General features: G+C 40.6%; 1 protein-coding gene across 1 annotated transcript in view; it reads right to left on the reverse strand.

The window, feature by feature from the left end:
* Positions 1–20,563, reverse strand: part of NIPAL2 (NIPA like domain containing 2) — a 51,823-nt gene that overhangs the window by 12,368 nt on the left and 18,892 nt on the right. Inside the window, 4 exon segments of the mRNA XM_009090509.4 lie at positions 446–542; positions 6,496–6,617; positions 8,592–8,651; positions 16,885–17,056. Coding sequence (XP_009088757.3) covers positions 446–542; positions 6,496–6,617; positions 8,592–8,651; positions 16,885–17,056 — 451 coding nt within the window.

Here is a 20,563-nt window from a genome sequence, read left to right on the forward strand (position 1 = left end):
AGTAGTCATAGATAATTAGAAGTTGTTGTACACAGCATATCACTGCATTTGTTCGCAGAGTACTTAGAAGGTCTTCAGCTGCTCTGTTTTAGAGCACTGATTTTCACAGCCTGCTCTCCACAACAAAGTTTTGAATAGTCCACTTTCACAGGATCAAAACCTACAGTGTTATTTAAAACAAGTTTCAGAATATCATTACACATAGCATAATAACTTGAGGGTATCTGTAAAAGAAATCATCCCAGCAATAAGCATAGAAACTATGTTTAATAATCAGCTTTTCTCTTCAAAAAGAGACCCCAGTAAAATCATGTGAAATGCTTCAATGATTCTTCTTCAGCACACTGCTTTGAAATGGCTCTGATCAAAAGTGTCTGGAGAGATGGAGTGACAAGGAATTATCAAGTAACAGAGAGGAACATTAAAGTGAATAATATGTTCTTACCCAGTAGAGCTACCATCATTAACAAAACCATGATGTGTTTCACAGCCTTTCTTTTGTAAAAATAGAGGAGAATGCAGAATATTAGAATTTCTAAAATCTGAAAAGAAAAGAAAAGTAAGTTAGGGCTGTGAAACTATGTAATGAATGATTTATTCAAAGTCTTTGAGATGTCACATTCATTATTGCTGCTCTATATGTTCAAAGCAAAGAATGGCTTTGTAAAATAGCTGCTGCTAAAAAATAACTATTGACAGTTGACTGAGCTATCAAAAAACTGTTGTCATTTATCTTTCCTGTTATAGCTAAAGTTAAACTTTCAGCATTTTTCAGTTTGTACTTCTATCTATATTTTGTCACTGGTAATATTGAGAATACTTTTTTTAATGTGAGAGCAAAGGTACCAATATTTATCAGTAAATAATAATTCTTACAGAAACTCTGTCTATAATTCCTATGGAGTATTCCTACTTTACTCTGCTAAAGAAAGAGCAATCTCTCCTTCTAGCTATAGTATTCTTAATGTCACTCACTCTTTCTAATGTGCAAGTTTATTTTTGTTACCCTCTTTGCCCTTCTCACCACTCCCACTAAAAACTCCCCTCAAGACTTTGTCCAAATTTTCTGCCATACATCATCAGGGGGAAAGCATTGATTTCATGTGGTAGTTCTCAAATCCCAGGTACCTGCCAGGACCTTTCCTTGAGAAGTTCAGTGACACACGAGCAGACCACACTATTGGACATGCTGAGATGCTGAAGCAGTTCCACCTACACCATGCATGGCCCAGTTTTGCTCCTTCAATAACATGTGACAGCTAAATGATGGGTAAATTTGCTGACTTCCTGTTCTCATGTCTCTGCAGATTCCCTCAGTAAGTCTTGCATGGGTAGCACAGGTATTTTGCCACCAAAGGGGTTGCCCAAATATCCCTTTATGCCTAAAGAGAAGAGCCAGTGCAAGGGCCATAAAGCTGCTGTGAAGCCCAGAAGACTTATGAAAGCAGGAGGGATGCACCTCTGCACTAAGGGATGCTCAGAAGCCTGGTAGCCTTAGAGACAGCATGAAGATGGACAAGTTCATCTGTGCATGACAGAAAGTAATCAAATGAGAAATAAGGAAATAAGACAGAAAATGAGATTGTCATCATTACTGAATCTCACTATTGTTATTTTTTGCCAACAAAGCAAATCATAGAAACACCTGTTAATCTCCTTGATTTTGTCACCAGCATTCTATTTTATGTTTTGTAATGCCACTTCACTGATAAACAAACAGCCACCATGAGGCAGCACTGGACTCAAAAGTACCTGGGTGTTGTGCTGATGAAATTTCCAGAGAGGTGACTGAACAGTCACCAGTGATGGTTATATAATGTAAGGAGCCTATTTCTCATTTTGGAGAGTGACTGTAGCAGGAAAGTTGTCAGCTCTGCCCAGTTCCTGAAATTCTCTGCCACACTTGTACCCTCCCCAAATCAGTAGTGTTTAAAAATATTAACAGAACATAATTATACTTCAATTCAATTTCTATTTACCTTCATATGAATGCCTTGCTCCCAAAGACAATCAAGAGACAATTGCATTTCAAAACATGAAGAACACAAATTTGGATTTTTTACCACCTTTCTTTAAAAAATGTCAAATATTTATCGCAAGATTAGAAAAACCAAAACAACAAAGTTGAGCGGGATGGGGTGTTTGCTTGGTGTTTGTTTGTTTTTCAAATGTGTTGAATAGAATAAAGCATTTGGCTGTGAGTTAATTAAAGAAAAAAAACATAACAAAAAACCTGGATTACCAGGCTAATCCTAATTGAATAATCTTTGCAATCTCTTGTAAAGTGCTGGTCTCATCTTCCTCCAGATTGATGTCCCTCCCCACCAGGCTTGCACCAGAGATGAAAACTTGGCCACCAGCTGGGGGAAAAGAGATTTTTGCCTCAGTGTCACAGTAAGTAACTTGGCCAGCCTCTCCAGCTTTATTCAACAGTGCAACACTGGGTAAATCTAAATCAGGAACCAAGGCACAAGAAATGTCAAGAGCTGCAGACAGGTGAGTTCATCTTGGCCTCCCTGTTGAAAATTGTGAGTGGTTTTGAAAGGACTTGGGAGGAGAAGTAAAGGTGGCATCTTTGCTTTTTGTGCTGCTGCCAAACACCTCTTAGGGCCAGAGGGGAATATCCCATGATCAGGCTGCAGCTCCAGCAGCCCCCAGGCAGCTCATTTGCTGTTCTGACAAGAAACAATTGGTAACACAACAGAAAAACCTGTGCTAAGTAGACATTCCCCACTCAGAAAGGTACCCATGTTAAGAAAGGAGTCCCAGAGCTGCCCTGGGTATCCTCTTCCATGACACACCAGTTCACAGGATGGTGGGACTGGGACTGAGCCATGGCACCAGGTGACAGCCCTGTGAGCTCTGCTTCCCTCACCAGTGCAAACCTGAGCACCAGCCACTCTCCCAGACCCTTGGTGTGGTTACCACAGGTGGTAGAGAAACCCAGGGGACAGCCCTACTTACTGCAGGCAGCTGCACCTGCATTGATCCATTTTATCTCCTCTATGCAATCACTGCAGGGGGAAGCACCATCATCTGCCCTGTCACTGAGATTTCAAACTATGCCAGAACAATGCAAAAACAAGCCAAGGGACAGTCACTGGCTCAGACTGTTCCATCACAGCAACTCTGTCATTCCACTCCCTCTTCTACCTCAGTCCAACCCCCTGAGTGTCAGGTAGTGCCAAGCAGCACCAGCTTTGGCTGAAGCAGGTCATCACAGCTGGCTCTGTCCATCAGCCTTCTGCTGGTCCTCATCGTTTCATCATCTCTTCACTTGCTAAATCTACAATAAAGCTCCACTGCCATCTCCTCCTGCTTAAAAGCAAACCAACCCACCAAGAAAACACACCTGAAAGGAAACAGCCAAGCAAAATGATCAAAAGGACACGGGAGTCCCTGATGGCAGCTCTGGAAGGGGTGCACAGGTCTGTGTGCTTGGCCACTCTACCTCCTGGGGAAGCCCCAAGAGCAGCCACGGTGCAGGGCCAGAGATGGCAGTCCTGTGGCCAAACCTAGGGAGATTAATGATGTTTGATTTTCAGGGCTGCTGTTTAAGTTTACTCAGCTCTGTCAAGTCTCACATACCAAGCTGGAAATACAAACAATTAGTTCTCAGTGCTGCCCAGCAGCCTAACTATTCTTCCATGGTTCTCTGCCACTTGGTGACCCACAATGTCATCTTTAATCAGAAGACAAGAGAGAGTCTGTGACAATTAAGTTACACTACATGGCTCCTAAAAGTGCCTCACACAGCTGGAGTGCCCCAGCTGCTGCCTAATATTGTCTTCTGAGAACTTCCCAGAACAGTCCTTAGTCCCATCACTGATAGCTGTGGTAGTGGTAAATATGAAGTCCAGGAAGGGCATAGCTTATATCAGCTTCACAGACTCTGTTTAGAGGAAATGAAGGAACTTTACCTGCTTACAGTCATCTTTGCTATCACAACTAATCTCTGTCGAGGTCTCCTCAAGCCCACATATCATCAACATTTTTTAATAATCATGTTTTCCATGTTTCTAAGCTCTACCAGAAGGCACCAAAACAAAATACCACATTGGCTGCCTCAAAGGCTTTTCTGGCATATACAGGATGGTCTTCTAGGCACTTCAAAAGAAAAGCAGAAGTGGTTTGAACTTGATTTTACACAGATTAAATATTAACAACCCAAATCTTACTATGCTTCTGTTTAGGGAAACCTAAGAGCTTCATCTATGATTTATGTCTTCTGTAGAGACTCCAAGTGCACATAAGCAAAAGAGAAAAAAAACAAGCTAGGTAGTCATTCTTGCTCAGACATTATTATGCTACTGCAGAGTCTCAGAAGGTGACTCAAAGTTGTCTTGTGGGAATTAGAGGCTACTTCTGCAGAATATACCAGTGAGTGCCACATGGGGATGGTTTACCACCCAGAGAGAACATTTTGTACCATTGGAGCTTTGTGTTTCTCAGCAGACCACACTTTGGGGCTACCTTTAGAAAGATTGTTGGACTGCATTATACTTCTGTACTGTCTCCTCATTGTGTATTTATACTGGAAATTCTGCAGCTTCTGCTGCACTTTTTTATATCTCGACAGCCAACCTGTGCTGGGCATTTCACAACCAATTTTGTAGAGCTTGTTCCCTGCCCAAAGAGAATGTTTACAGCAGGATTTGCTTGATCTTCCAGCAGCATGCCAGGGTAATCAGGCTGATATCTCAGTCTCTTGTGGAGACTTTTGCTTGTCCTCTTGCTTTGGTCAGAGGAAGCTCAACACAGAGGATCCCATGGAACAGAAGGAACACGTAAAGTTTGATATATTGTTGAGCCAAGATTTGCTGTGCATTTGCTCCATCCTTTCCTACAACCTATGATATACATGCAGAATTAGATGCTGGCTGAGGTAGAGAAAAAAATAAGAGGAGAACTGAAGTTCAGAGGTTACCTTCTACCTCCCCACAATGTCTCCTAAGAAGAATACAGCAGAGTCTTCCTACACATTCAAATGTATTCTTGAGAACTTATCCTGAAATTAAGTCCAAAAAGTCCTCAGGTGGGGAAAAGCCCTTTTCCAGGAACCTGTTGTTCTCAAGAAAATGTGAATGGTATATCACAAAGAAATTTCTGGTGTTGCTGAGTGTGAATAGGGAGTTTTCCCTCTCCACCATTTCTACACAAAATGTGAATCAACAATTTAAAATCAGTATCTAAAATGTCAGCTACTTTATCATCTATGAGTGGAACTGCATGGTAGAGGGTGATATTCAGTAGAAAAGAAAAGAGCATTGATATCCCTATTTTGATCTCCCTCCTCTTACTCTGCAGATTGCACGGACTTCTTGAAGCTCCTGTAGATATTGAAGCTATCCTTACTGGGTACCACAAAACTCTTGGGTATTGCCTTCCAAAGCCTCTCTACTGCCTGATTAAAAGTACATGTTGTGAGTTCTACAGCATGAATATTATTTTTTTCCACTGAGCTGAATCAGCATCTTCCAGGATTTTCTAAAGGGCACAAAAAAATTGAAAGAGGGTTTAAAATGCACAGCAAATTGAAAGAGAGGATCATGTTTTATTGTAGCATGTGATTTGTGTTTAATCAGTAGTTAATGGACAGTTAGATTCATGTAAAGTCTGCAAGTTGGCTAAAAGATTAAAGTCCTTAAACTGCCTACTCAGTGCCTTTCTAAATGAGATTCCTACTAAGAAAAGCCTGAGCACTAAGAATCTAACTTGAGTGAGTCCCTATTCTGGGAAATAGTAACTGCTTCTGAAACTCCTATATTGCATCTTTTACATTCAGCTGGAGGAAAACATTTTCAGCTTTCCAGAGGAAAAGAGGGACAGAAAATCATCCTACTCACTCTGGTCTTGTTCCTGATCTTAATTAAATATATCAAAGAAGATATATGGTGTTTGAAGTTTGTTTAAAGATACTTTAATCAAAATGGTATTTTGGTATTTGAATTGTATCTCAGGCTCATAATAACCTAACTAGCAGTGAAGTAGGCCACCCCTTCATATTTCAGCTCCATACAAAGCTCCTTTTAGCCAGGCTTAACAAGATGGGAATAAAACAGAGAGATATGAAAGACAAAAAGCAGGACCAAGAACATAGGTAGCCTGATTTTTAAAAGCACAATTCCATCACATTCCAGAAAAGCCCTGAAACTTAGATGTAGAGGCAGACAGGGTGGCATGAACACATATATAGGAAATTTAAACAGTACCAACATTTAGGTTTTCCCTCAAGTTTCCCCAAATATCAAAATCTTTCCACTCTTGTTAATCCTGCACAATTATGACTTTCCCCTGACATGAAGTTAAAAATTATCTTTTGTTGCTGCATATTTTCAGTTTGGATTCAGTAGGATGATGAGGGACTTTCTCTATATTGAAACTCACACCATTTATCTTCAGGAGCAGTTTTCCTACCGCTAATTCATAATGCTATAAAAAGCCCAGTAAACACAGTTTTTCTGATTAAGGGAATAGTATGAACCAGATACTCACTGAATATACCAAAAAAGGCCAGCTCACTAAGTAATTCTGCACCTGTCTTGCTGTGAGCTCTTGAGGTACATTTGGAGCAAATGTGACCAGCAGGTATATCCCAGTTATTGTCAGTGTTCCTCCTTTAAAGAAAAGGACATATTACTTTGGCAATACAGTATTTGGTAAGCATGGTTATACTTGACTTCCATCTGATTAGTAAATAGTTTCTAGAAGAAAATTTAGGTCCATTTAAACAGATCTATACTTAGGCAATTGGATTGCCTTGCATTTGTGGTCTTATCTAGTCTAATTTTTATTAAGGACTCAAAGAATTTTGGAAATGTGAAAAAAAGTTGTCAGTAAAGCCATGTGAATTAGGGTTCAACTCAACAAGGCATTTTCAAATACTGTCAATTCTAAACCCAAGTGTATGACAAAGGAGAACCAATCCTTTGTATTTCCCCCAGGCACAAAGTTCATCACACAAAGAGCCTAAACTGAAAGGACAGGTTTCCTGCTAGTGCAGTCAGCTAGATCATTAACCAGTGTAAATAAACATGACTGTGCCAAAGTCAGTGTGGCCACAGAGATCTGCACCAGCCACTGACCTGCCCTGGAAGCATCAGATGCAACACACGTGTGCCAGTCCAGGGCTCAAGTGAAGCTGTCATAGGGCCAACATTCTGGCTGCTCCCTGTTGTATTTGCAGATCTATGAACTGTTCTATAAAAGGATGATTTGCAATAGACTGTTCAGCCACTAGGCTGCCAGGGCCCCATTTCAAGGTCGAACTTGCATTATTATGCTTTTAATAAAAATCTGCAAGTTCTGCCTTGTGGACATCTGCCTGTGACAAACACAGATGTTCACTGAAGTATCAAGATAGAAGAGAGATGATCCTAAGATCATAAACTGTATTGGATTAAGGAAGATATTAGCTAGTCCATTTTTCTTCAAGTAATCTTTAAAATTCTTGGTAAACCTATAAATGGGTGAGGAATGCAAGGCTCAGGAATACAAAACAAAGCACATCCGGAGGGCTTTGTTGGCACTGCTATCTCAAACAGCTCCCTTGGAAAAGCAGAACTGTGTTATATTTATGTGCTTGCAAAACCATCACCATATTTCCCATCATACAGCTCATTCTTATGGAATGTAGCAACATTGTTAAATCCATCTTGCAAAGTCAAACTCACAGAAATAAAATAAATCAGCTGAACACCAGTTAAAGCAGCACACAGTGTTTAAGGCCATAAGGGAAACATGATCAGTGAAGGGAGGGAGGGTTTTGAATTTAGCAGCTGAGCTGGCAAACTTGGATTCCAAACCTAAATAAATCGTATATAGTATTCCTGGAACGATACTGAGCAGATCTCTCCAACACATTCATGAGAACAGCTGTCCTCACTACAGTTGGGACAATCAAGCCTAGATGTTAGGAACCCTCAGAAATATCAGGTGCCCTGCATCAGGTGCACTGTCCCAGCTGAGAAGGCTTGGTGTAAAGCCCAGACCCTGAAACCTGCTTTTCTCTCACTATTACTGTGTTCAAGGTGGGCAGTCTTGATATGCAAAAAAATCTTGGACATAGTCAAAAAGTTGACAGGCTTTTACAGTGAAGACCACATTTCCCAGCTGAACACTTGACAATATGATTATTTGTTTTTTTAAGTGATAAAACTAAAACCAAAGGGAAGTTATCACTTTAAATTGAGCTTGAATTTTTGTGCAATAGCTATGCAGTAGGAAAAAAATCTTATATTTGAATAAGTAACTCAATAACTTCCCTGATTTTATTAATTCTGTGTTGTACTCATAAAGATAATACTAAAGACAACCTCAGAGACAAAAAAAGAAAATGAAAATAAATTTGAGCAATAAGGGCACATAAAGAACGAGTTATGCTTGTAAGAGCGGACGATTTGGGAATACAGTCTTTTCCTCATGCATTGAAGATTCTCTACCTTTTTATCACTTTTTCCCAATTCTGAAAGTATCTGCCTTGAAACACTTGCTTGGGAAAGTGGGAGTGTGAAGGTGGGGGGCTGTGTGAGAGTTCCAGCTTGCTAAGCATATGGCAGCACACATGTCTAAATCAGCAAATGCTTACTTACCCAATATATCAGCAGTCCTCATGGTCTTCTTTAGGAAAAAGACAGAAATAAATGCACTACCTAGAAGAGATATATAAAGACCTTTATATATATATACATATATTTTTTAGAATATCAAGTGCTATAGCAAAAACCTGCCCTGGGACAAGTTTAAATATATCTCATGGGCGTTGTTGTTGCACCATACCGTGATACAAACAGCCAGCAGTCCACTCCTGCAAGCCACCAAAACTGGCTTTCTGTAAGATTTCAGATGTGTCCAGCAGACTCTTATGTAGCTGAAAAAATGCAATGCCCTTCTTATTTCCCACACAGGGACACTGCTTAAACTGCTCTGATTCAGTCATTTGTGGAAATGTCAGGAAAACTGGGCACTGATCAACCTTACTGTTTCACTGCCCATTTGGCTACCAAGTCACTGTCTGGACTTGCTTGAGGCAAATTGCATGATAGAGCAATAAAATTCTGCTTCTTTAGTCTTCAATGTATTAGAGGCTTATAAGAAAAGTAACAGCAGTACAACTGGGAAGAGGAAAGCCACTGCAAGAACATAGTATTTAGTAGGATCTAAGTGGTCATGATGGCTGCAAACAGGGAGAAAACCCCACACATGCACGGGAGCACTGTCCATGGTCTCTCACAGTGACCTTCTCTGAGGAAGAAGAAAACTGGAAGTGAGCCCTAGAAATTATTTCCTGTTTTCTGGGAAACACCTTCTCTTGTTCAGCACTTGCATCTGACCTCTGCCAGCTCCTAGTCCTGCCTCCTCAGGGTGGGCAGCAGAGGGGAGATGAGCAGCAGCAATGGTTAGGGCAGGTTTTGTGCTCAGCAGCTCAGTGTGGACACGTGCTAGAGAGGAAGGAAGGGCTTTGAACTTAGGATGGATGAGACTGGGAGACATGGCTCTATCCCAGCACACAACATCTGCCTCTAAAAAGAAGAAAAAGAGGTGAATAAAGTCCTCTGTGAGAGGAGCATCAGCATTGTTAGATTCATTCAGAAACCTCAAAGAAAGACTGCTCAGTGAAGGAACACACTGAACCAGTCATGGGATGCTGCTACAAGAGCTCTCTACTTGTCTACAGCATGGTTTGTTCTTGAAATAACAGGTTTTTTACAACTATCTTTGCCTCTTTATCTCTGTTGTCCTCATGGAAAACTTAATTCATGGTTAGCTAGTGGATGTACTCTAGAAAAATCTAGAGAGGTTCATACCAAGAGATAAACAGAGAACTGGAATTCAGCATCAGGCCTCTGTTTTCCAGTCAGCAGAAAATCAGATAGAGCAGAAGTCATAAAACTAAACAGTAGCAAGAGTGATGGGGATCTGTGCAAACAAGTAAGCACAATAAAAGGATCTTCAACTGAAAATGCCTCACTGAAATTAGGTTGCCTGATACGGTTTTCTTTATTCAATTTTTCAGTGATGACTTTGCTGGAGTGAAGACACTGATGGTATCCAGGCAACACTGGTGATAGCAGAGCTGGGTTTAGAAAAAAATGGACAAAAAACCGTAAAGTAGCAGCAGCATCCAAGATAGTGCAGGAATTAATTACTGCTCTGTCTCCTTGCTCTCACAGCTTTTACAAATCCCACCTCAAACCATTCACCTAGATAGTCTCTGTCACAGCAAAGAGCTGCTGCTTAAAGGACTGATACCTCAGTGATTTTTTTGCTGTTCTGTTTGTTTGTTTGTTTTGAGTACTCCATGCCTGGACTCTCTGCCTTCAGCAGAGGTCTAGTAAATGCAATTCCACTGTTGGCATCCAATTTGGGGTAAGATGAGTTATGCCCAAATGTCAGCTTATGGGGATCACAACCTCTGAGGCTGGCAGTGGGCACAAGGAGTTGCTGGAATGCAGCCAGACAATGAAACTTGTCCCTCTGCTTTAATAATGCATTCAAATGCAGCAAGCCCTGTCTCCAGAGGTAGCTGGTATTGCACCAGAGATCATGAGCTTAACAGAATCTATGTATAATTAATACTCTGTGATGTAGAGTAATATGTAGAGGAATCTAAAAATAGGAGAGGTTTTAAGAGCACATATTAGACCATCCATCTGGGAGTAGAGAAAAAGCTGCAGTAGGAAGAGAGGTACAACACCAAGGTGAATGAGGCCTTGGGAGACACTCTGAACACAAAACACGACTGTCTCTGGGGTGGGCTGCCAATGCTCCAGCTGCATTCAAGTGAAGAAGAAAAGGAAATGGGGTAGATAAAAGAATAAGCAGAGAACAGTTGCACAGACCTGATGAGATGCTAGAAGACATACATGACTGATCAGAAGCCTTGCAAACTCAGGCTGCTACCTCCAGAACTAAACTTTGAGCAAGTTATGGCAGCATGGCCATGAGAATGTGATATTTTAATTTTACTTTTGTTAGTTTTCTGGGGTCTAAGCTCCCAGGTTTGGCCTTGGGGTAGTCTTCCATATACTTCAGTTTTCAAGGTAGGCCTGAATCAGATTAAAGCAAAGAATCCCAGAGCTGGTTGCCTTGTTGCAGATGGGTCAGGGAGGAGGAATACAAAAGGAGCCCTGGGAATGCAGGCTGGTGTTTGCCAGTTTTGCCTTCTGCTGGCTTTGCAGCCTTTTCTGGGTGGCAAGACAAATGACAGACATCAAAGTGTCCCTCAGGAGCCCAGTGAGAAATCCACAGCCCTCCCAGCTGCTCTGCTCCTCTTCCTGAGCCCCTCTGTGCTCCCGGTTACAGCCCTGGGTGCGCTCAGTTTTTAAGGCATTAACTCCTCCCGCAGAGGCATTCAAGGCACTGTGCCAAAAGGGCAACACACACACTCTGCCCTCCTCTCTCTGGGTGGCCTCCAAGCTGATCCTGCTCTGAGCAGGAGGCTGGGTTAGGCACCTCCTGGGGTTCCTTCTCACCTGAGTTCTCCTAGGACTCGTGGACTCTTTGCAGGATAAGTGTTCATCCCGAGGCTGATAACCAGGCCTACCAGATACATGAATATAAGCCCTTACTGTATCCCAAACTCAGTTCTTAAATGCAGACCTGCTGAAACTCCCCAGACTCTCCTCTCCTTTCCTACCCTCCCTCAGATCACAGGGGAGGTGTCTTGCATCTTCCCACCTCTCCTCCTCTCTACCAGTGATGTTATACCCCCATACTTTCCTCCTAGCCCACTTCCCCTTTTTTTCACCCCATCACCACAGTGTGTTTGATTCCCTACCACTCAGCCCAAATTTTTCCTTTCCCATGCCAGAGTTTTTTTGCTCTTCCTCCACAGAAACTATGCTTCCTCCTCCTCCACCATTACACTGATGTGAGAAATAAACTATTGAACATTATGTTTCAGTCTGGGAGTGAATAGACTGAGGAACTTGGGCAATTGCTGTGCTGAAAAGTATGAATACATCTTTGCAATGGGTATTTTTGTTTGCTTCTTTTTTAAAAAGAAACATAGTTATAGAGACTGAGATCTGTGTCAAAGTGAGGAATGGTTTTCTTGTTGTTGTTTTTTGGGTTGGTTTTGGGTTTTTTTTTTTTTTTTTTTTTTTAACTGGTTAGCAATAGAATACAACAATACAGAAACCCAGACCAAAAATCATGTCAAAGCTGGCAGTAGCTTGGGAACAAAGCAAGCAATTTATCATTCTGAAGCCTCACTGGTTTTGAACCACTGTCTTTGGGAATGCAACACATGGACAGCCCTCCCTAAGCCTGGGTTATCAGCCTTCAAGTCATCAAGGCATCCCTGGCATCTGAGAAGATTTGTGTACTTTTGGGTGAATCAGAATAATTTTTTAGCTTTTTCACTAATTATTAAGGTAGAACTTCCAAAAGTAGGCAGAGATCCAACTCCCATTCCCAGTGACAATGGCAGCCTGCTGGATGAAGAGAAGGGCAGAAAATCTGTGAGATGATCTCTTAAGGACTAAAATCACAGAACCAGCACATCCCAGGGTAATCCTTGAGTTTGTTTCATGTCTTGATTGCATGCTTGCATGAATATCCATAACTTGAGAAGTAAATAGGTCCTGTAAAATGCTTGTATCCATACAAGAAAGCCTTTCCTAATGCTCATGAAACTCAAATGGAAAATATGATTTGACACTAAATCAAAATCATGATAAATAAAAACTGTTGGGTGGAAAAGGGAGGAAAAGCATTTGTTCAGAAGCTTGATTGTTATCTAAAAATCTTCATCATGTAAACCAGGCTGGCTTACATTCATTAGTGAATGAATATATTAATTATATATTGAATGATTGTATATTCACACATATTGAATGAATGTGTATTCATTGCAGCATGTGAACTTCAATGTAAATTGAAAAAAAGATTTAAAAAATTGAAAAAAACGATTAAAAAAATTGAAAAAAACGATTAAAAAAATTGAGGTTTTTTATGCTATGCAATTAAGTGACTTGAGGGAGGGCTGTAATGCTGCTACACATAGCTCAGTCAGCTGCTCCTTCTCTTAGGAGAGTGATCATTTACAATTATCTCCATAAGTAGGTTTTCTCCAGCACAAATAGAAATAAAGAGCAGCGTGATGTGTGGGTTCTGCCACTAGCAGACAATGAATGGTGAGAATCCAGCTCACAAAATAACTCCTCTGCTTCCTAGACATGAAAGCTGCAGTTAGGATTGGGTTGTGTTTGTTTCTTTAAGAAAGGGATAATACACAACAGAAGTAAAAGATAGAAAACACATACTGATTCATGGTATGTATTCTGTGCATTTTGTCCTATCCAGCCATAAAAAACTTGAGTGTGTGTGCATGATTTATTTTTCCTATGCAAAATATTTCACTATAATTCAGCTGTTTTCCTAATACTCAAGCCATTTATGATGATCTTTTTACCTCTTGTTTTTACTGTCTAATCTTACACCAAACAGTTTTTGTAACAACTGTTCATAACTTCAAATATTATTATATTCTTTCTTTTCCTCTTTTCAATTCCTAGATGAGCTTTATGCACTATTTAAAAAGATTAATGCTCTCCTTATAAATGCAAAGACTACTTGCACTACTACTGTCTTCTCCAACAGTTTTCAAAAAAAAAAATCCACAAAATTTCATATTTGCTTTAAAAGTTCATTCTCTTAAGCTTAACAGATTCAGTCAGGTAAAGGCATTTAAACTCACCCATGCAGAAGAACACTTCACCAGTGGTCTGGATGAAATACCAAGGGAAGAGAACTAGATAGAACTTTCCTGAGCCTGAAGCCCCCCACTGCTGTTTACAAGGAGCATATAAAAATGCAAAGGGATCTCAACAATGTCAGGCTAGGTGAGGCAAGTGTAAAACAATTCCCCCCAGAATATTGAGCACTGCAGAAGAAATGGTCTCCAATGCCACTGACCTTTCCTCACCTTTTCCATCCCCAAGTCATTTCTGCAGGCAAAAGCAAGATGATGAGCTAAAAACCACTGCAACCTAAAATTACCCAAGCTACGTGTAAAATATGAGTTTTACTTTTTAAGTATAGAAAGTTTCTTAATGATCACATCAAACATGTATTACTCCTCCACTTTTAAATTAAAAATTTACTAATTTCTCCTCTTCAAGAAAACAACTGCTGTCTTCTCCAACTATTTAAAACCCTGAACAGATGTAGAGCTTGCATCATTGCAACCACACACAGAAATACTTCCACTGTGTAAGAAGAAAAATATATAGTTTTTTTAGCTTAATTAAAAAAAAAAAAATTAAATCTCTTGGCACCATGCCAATTCATGATCTTTGGTGCTGTATTCTTTTTAAAACAAGACACTAGAACAATCCAGCTCAATAGAAAGAGGTACAAAGTTTTCACTATTTAATTGATACCGGGTTAAGTGCAAAATCCAGTTGGATGTAGTTAAATGTGGTGGCAGAGCATAATAGATGTTGGCTCCATCTATTTTAGGATACTTTCCATCTCAGAAGTCTGGAGATATATGATGGGTACAGCCCAAATCCATTCTAGGCAGAGACTCCAGTCTGCTTTCTCCCCCTCCAAATCCTGGTTTCCAAGCAAAGGAAACTCTCCCTGCAAACCCAGAGTCACAGAGACTGCAGGGAATGCCCCGGATGCCTGGACATGCTGCAAAGCACATTTCTCCTCAGCACACCACATGTCCTGCATTTCCAATGGCACTGAGAGCCAGCCCTTGCATGTGGGACATGCTGACACTGAACCTGGGAACAAAATGCTTCTCAGAAGGTTGGACTCAGGGTTCAGGTATGCACTTGGAGTTTGTTATCAAGTACTAAATTTGTTCATTAAAAAAAATAATTTGTGAGAGACGTTCAACAACATCTCAAAAAACCCTGTAAGGTAGACTCTGCAAAGGCCACCCCCCACCACTTAAAAGTGGTCACAGCTTAATGAGAAAACTATTTCTTGATCTTTTAAATTGGAAAGCCTGCTGCCTAAACTGCCCTTGGTGCAGTTGTTAGCAGATGATGCACACGTGACTTGGGCATTTTGTCACTGCTCTAAATGATGAACTCTCTTAAAATTGAAAGGATCTTCTCTCTTTGGCTTTAATTTCAGAAGACAGGAAAGTATCTTGTAGTAGGAAGTGTTACAGAGAAGTTAGTGCTGTAATTGGCTGTCTGCACAATTTTTACTTGCTCTTCCTTAAGGGAATGTTTGCTAGACTAAATAAAATTTCAGATATTTCTATTGTTTGTGCTGTGAAATGGATACTGTCAGCTGATTAATGGGAATGGAATATAAGATATTAAAGTGCTTTCTGGGGTCTTCCAGAATAAGCGTTCTGGGACAGTTTAAAAAAAAAAAGTGGATGAGAATTTTGGTAAGACATAACAGTTAGGAAAATGTTTTTTTGGTATTTGTTGTAACTGTGGGAAATGGAGAATGAAGGAATCACCAGATGCAACATTTCTTCGCTTTTTGCAAAAGCAAAGGAGGAATGTGCTCAGATAAAAATCAACCCTAAATGTGATCTCATCTTTTTCAGTTTAATAAATATGGGGATCTTTCTTCCTACTCACTGCTTTTTGCTTTTTCTTTCTAATTTTCTGTATTTGCATTTTATTCAGTTTGAAAAACAAATGAGATTAGCCAATGTTCTTTGATATTCAGAGAAGTTCTGACAATGCCTACAATTGTCAGAGATATAACTACTGCCACCAAAATCACACTGGGATATGTCATATTAATTTACATTTTCATCTCAGGTAATTTGTCATTCCTTTCTTTGTGAACTCTACTATGAGGAACTAATATGGCTTTATATCTGAAATTCTGCAACAGTTTAACATTGAAGGTTGCAGTAAATTGCCTGCAGTTTCCCTCTCTCTCTCCTAAATTTCACCTACATATGGTTAGCTGCTTCCTTCCCCTACAGCTAGGCAGTCCACTGGGAAGCTATTTCATCTTTTCTACCTTCCCATGGAGAATCACTCACTGCAATGTCACTTCCAAGCATGCAGCTGATAGCTGGAGACCATGAAATGTTATCACTTGCAAAATAGCAAGTAAATGAGCTCCAGCACATTCAGAACTGTTGAGATCTCTCAGTTCTGGATGTTTCAGCTGTGGATGTGAAGTGACCAGGTTAAGGGAGGTAGCTGCACCCTCTATTCCTGTTTTTACAGCTTCTGTACAATATTGCCCTGTCTACCCTGCTTTACTCTAGCGCAACATAGACACATTTTCAAATGTGTGTTACTTTGTCAAAGAAACAGACATCTCACACCTGAGCACCTTAATAACAAAACCCCCCACATGAAGTAAAGAGTGAGATCATATAGCTTCAGCTAAAGTCCAACTAATCTGTACATAAAGGAGCAAATGAGCATGTTTAATAATGTCCATAAATGTACTAAATATTTCTGGAAATTTCTAGGCCCTTTTTGTCATACAATGCAGAGTGCCAAGCAAGTTTGCCCACATCATCATGAATCATGATGAAGGGCAGGGAACAGGCAGCAGAAGACACTTGGTGTGATGGTAACACAGAAAATGTGTTGTAGGTACTCAGGATCAGAGCACAGCTCTTAGCAAGCTGTCCCCCTCTTTGGGGGCTTGCAGAGCTGGCAGCACTTGCAGCACTGGGCAGGAGCTAGCAGAGCACAGTGACACAAAAGACAAAACCATGGAAAAAGAAATATATTAGAAGAGTCTTTGATTTAAGTAGACAGTTTTTGTCAAACTGTCAGCTCATTTAATTATATGAATAATTTCTTTTCAAACCACGACATTAACATTTTCCCCTTGTGTTCCTACTGCAGTTTCTGTGGTATCATTCCTCTAGCCAGAAGCAAGTATTTGATTAAAGCACATACCCGAGCAAGAAATGGCAAATCATCTCACCTAAAACAGAAACACATCCCAGTGGAGCCACCAGAGCGATGGGGGCGAGTGCATAGGCTGTGAAGTTGCCCAGCTCTGCCAGCCCCAGGAGGGCAATGCCCCAGCACCACAGCTTGCTCCTGTAGCAGGGCTTCGGCTCTGCCCGGAGAGCCAGTCGGAGGTGGGCGCATTTCTAGAAAAGTAATTATCAGGAACAGGCATGAATAGAGAGATTTCCATTGTGTTCCTAAGTCTGACAGAAGTGGAATAATTAAGGGGGCTGTCAGCTTCAAGTTCCAGGTGCATCGGGGTTTTCTTTTCAAACGTGACTTTGTTGCTGCAGAGCTTTGTGCGAACTCGGTGCTGCTTCAGATGTGCGTTCTTAGCCGTGGTGGAAAGGGCTGGAAAATGAGGCCTCTGGATAAACCAGAAAAATGCCAAGTGAATACCAGCTAGTCCTTCCTAGCTGGGACTGCACACATCTGCTCTTGTCTCAAAGAAAAGCCCAGCAGTTGTGCTGTGGAATCTGGAAACACTCAAAGGCGGGAGACGGGGCAGAATCAGAACTGGGGCCACAAACTGGGATGGGGGAACAGACAATAGGGTGTTCCTGTCTGTGAAACTTATCCTCACCACAAATACACTTTCAAAATGAAAAAGGCAGAACTTACCCACACCTTCTGTAGGGAGGACTCTAAATTAATTAAATAGAATGTATGATTTGGCTACAGTCTCCTGTTTGACCTTAGAAGGAGATCATAAGTAAAACATTATTTTCTAAAGAAAAAACAGTTGGCACAGGTATAACATATACTCAAGTAATACTTCATCAACCCTTCCTGTTACATGAAGAAGGTATCATTGGCACAAGTTGTAATTGTTTTTCTCTGGCTGTACAGCAAGAACATATATAGCATGTATATAGCAAGACAATTTGTCTTTGATCCTCTGAAACAGAGTCCAGGCTGTCTCCATCAAAAAAGTGTCAAAACTGGGAATGGTGCAATGTTTACCAAATTAATTCTGCAGATTATATTTTCCTTTCTCAAATTACTCTCCAGCCTTTCTGCACATGGGTCAAAAAAGGTGGAAATCAAATGATACAGTTATTACACTACAAATAGTGCTAAAAGAAATTTTTTTCTCCATCACTGGATATTTGATTTTAGAAGTCTCCCTGCAGAGCCCAGGGAGGTCATAAAGGATTTTCATCATACTCCCATCCTTCTCTGTTGGCTACTTGACAGAGCATGGGACAATCAGCAATGTCTGTAATAGCCCATAGTCTTAGTCAGTGCTCTTGTTGAGAAGATGCAGCACATTGTTGCAGCTTTGTGCTGTGGAATGTGTTCAGGGGATGAAATTCTAGGAGGAAGTTTAGCCCTCCAAGAAGAAAAAGAGCTAAAGGAAAATAAACTTGTGCCACCCATCCAAAATGGATTTTCCATTTTTATAAACAAAAAACCAAAAAAAGCCCAATAAAGATACAAATTAAATTAATAGTACATAATGATCAAATTATTATTCAACAGTCCAAGTTTCTGCCAAAAATTAAATAGGACAAACTCTTAACTGAATCCTGAGATGTATTTCCACCCCAGATTCTTGTAGGATTAACTTTTGAAGGCACAGTGAAATTGAAAAAATGTGCAACAAACACAGGAAGGTGAGTTTAGCAACTCCTCTACAGCCTTCTTTCTCCAGATGTCTGTCTTTGCACAGTGATGTGTGCAAATGGTATTTAGGTGGAGGCTGTTTATAACTCAGCTGAAATTGCAAATGATGAGCTGTTCTTTAGTACACAACCTGCTAGAGGGAAGAGAAGCAGGATAATGGACTACATGGTCAGTACAAAAAAATTTAGCCTGTCCAGCAAATAGGAGTGTAAAAATAAATGCTGACATCTAGGGAAAGCCATTATTCATATTTAGAAGATACTGTTACTAAATGGACAAAGACCTAATTTAAAAGATAAAAAAATCCAGTTTAAATTTTCTGTCAAATGGCAAAGACAGCCATTGGGTTTCCCTAATCAGCTTTTAAAAAGCTGATAGTTCAAATCCAGTAAGGGCTGTTATGGTTACAAGTCAATGGAAGCCTGCTTGTGTGCCTTGGTACATCTCCTTGCCAAGCATCTACCTGGGCACCCAGTACCCTCAGCAGACAGAAGATACGAAATCAGAACAACCTCATTAATATGGCCAGACTGAATTTCCACTTCACTTTTCTTCACTTCACCTTTACCTTTCCACTTCAGAGGTTTTCCTAGAGCCTGTCTTAGCACTGTCACCACCCTCAGGTAGGAACTCCTGTTGGAAAGGCAGCAGTCATCTCAACTTGCCTACCTCCTCTGGCTAAACAGGTTTCTTTCTATGGGATTCTCCAGCTAATGATGTTTAAATAGAAGGGAATCACTGAAGAACTTTCTAGCTTTAATAAACTGAGTTACTATGAACAGAAGCTTTCATATTCCACAACTTTCTATTTCATCCTTCACAGAAAAAGCAAGAAGTAGCTTTATATGAGACCTGCACAACTTCTAAAATCCTAGCTGGCAAAAATACTTCTTCTGGACAATTTACACAACAATGTCTTCTGTGCTTTAAAAACTTTGGTAGAAGACCTCTAAATACAATGAAGCCTACAAGACACAGATGATAATGAAAAATGTAACTTTCTACTGAGTATGTATTCTAATTATTAAAACAGAAAGGATTTTATAATTGACATCCTACAATGCTTTACCTCAGTTTTAAGGACAACACCTTCCTTTACTTTTAGGATTTAAATAGAGTTTACTCAGATTATTTTCTTTTTATTGCAGAAGAACTAAATTGGCCAAAGTTGTTTTGGGGTCCAACATTGTAAAAACCTTTATGTCTGTATGCATTTATGGAACAGGTTCTCAGGGAGCTGACTCAGAAAGATGCCCTCCTTGATCTGCTGCTTGTCAGCTCTCATGAGTGACGTGGTGACTGGCACTGTCTTGGCCACAGAGACCACGAAATGTTTGAGTTTAAAATCCTTGTGGACAGGAGGAAAAGTGCAGGAAAACCTCAGCTCTGGACATGAGGTGAGCAGACTTCAGGCTGCTCAGGGAGCTAGTAAGAAAAGTCCCCTGGGAAATGTTTCAGTAGTGCCGGGGTCTGTCAGTGCTGGTCACTTTCAAACATCACCTCCTAAGGGCACAGGAGCAGCAATTCCCCAGTGTCAGAAGTCAAGCAGAAGGCTGGTTTGGTGAACAGGGATCTTCTTTTGGGTCTAAAATAAAAAAGGAAAGTGTGTGCCCAGGGGAAGCAAAGTCAGGTGACCTGGAAGAATACAGAGATGCAGCTTGCCACTGTAGGGAGAAAATTCGTGCAGACAAAGCTCAACTTGAAGATGGACAGAAATGTGGAGAACAATAAAAATGGATTTTTCAGATATATAATAGCAAAAGGCAGCATAGAAATAACATCAGGATGTGGATGGGCACCTCACAAACAGGGACATGGACAAGGCAGAGGTGTTTAATGCATTCTTTGCCTCTGTCTTCAACAGATGATGGACTAAGAGGTTCTCAGTGCCCTGAGCTGGAGGACCATGGCTGTGAAAATTATCAAATCCCAGCTGACCCTGAACTTGTGCAGGATCTACTCCTCCAGCTGGATCCCTACAAATCCATAGGGCCTGATGAGATTCATCCAAGAATTCTCAAAGA

This window comes from Serinus canaria, chromosome 2, assembly GCF_022539315.1.
Source record: "Serinus canaria isolate serCan28SL12 chromosome 2, serCan2020, whole genome shotgun sequence".
In the NCBI taxonomy this organism is placed as follows: Eukaryota; Metazoa; Chordata; class Aves; order Passeriformes; family Fringillidae; genus Serinus; species Serinus canaria.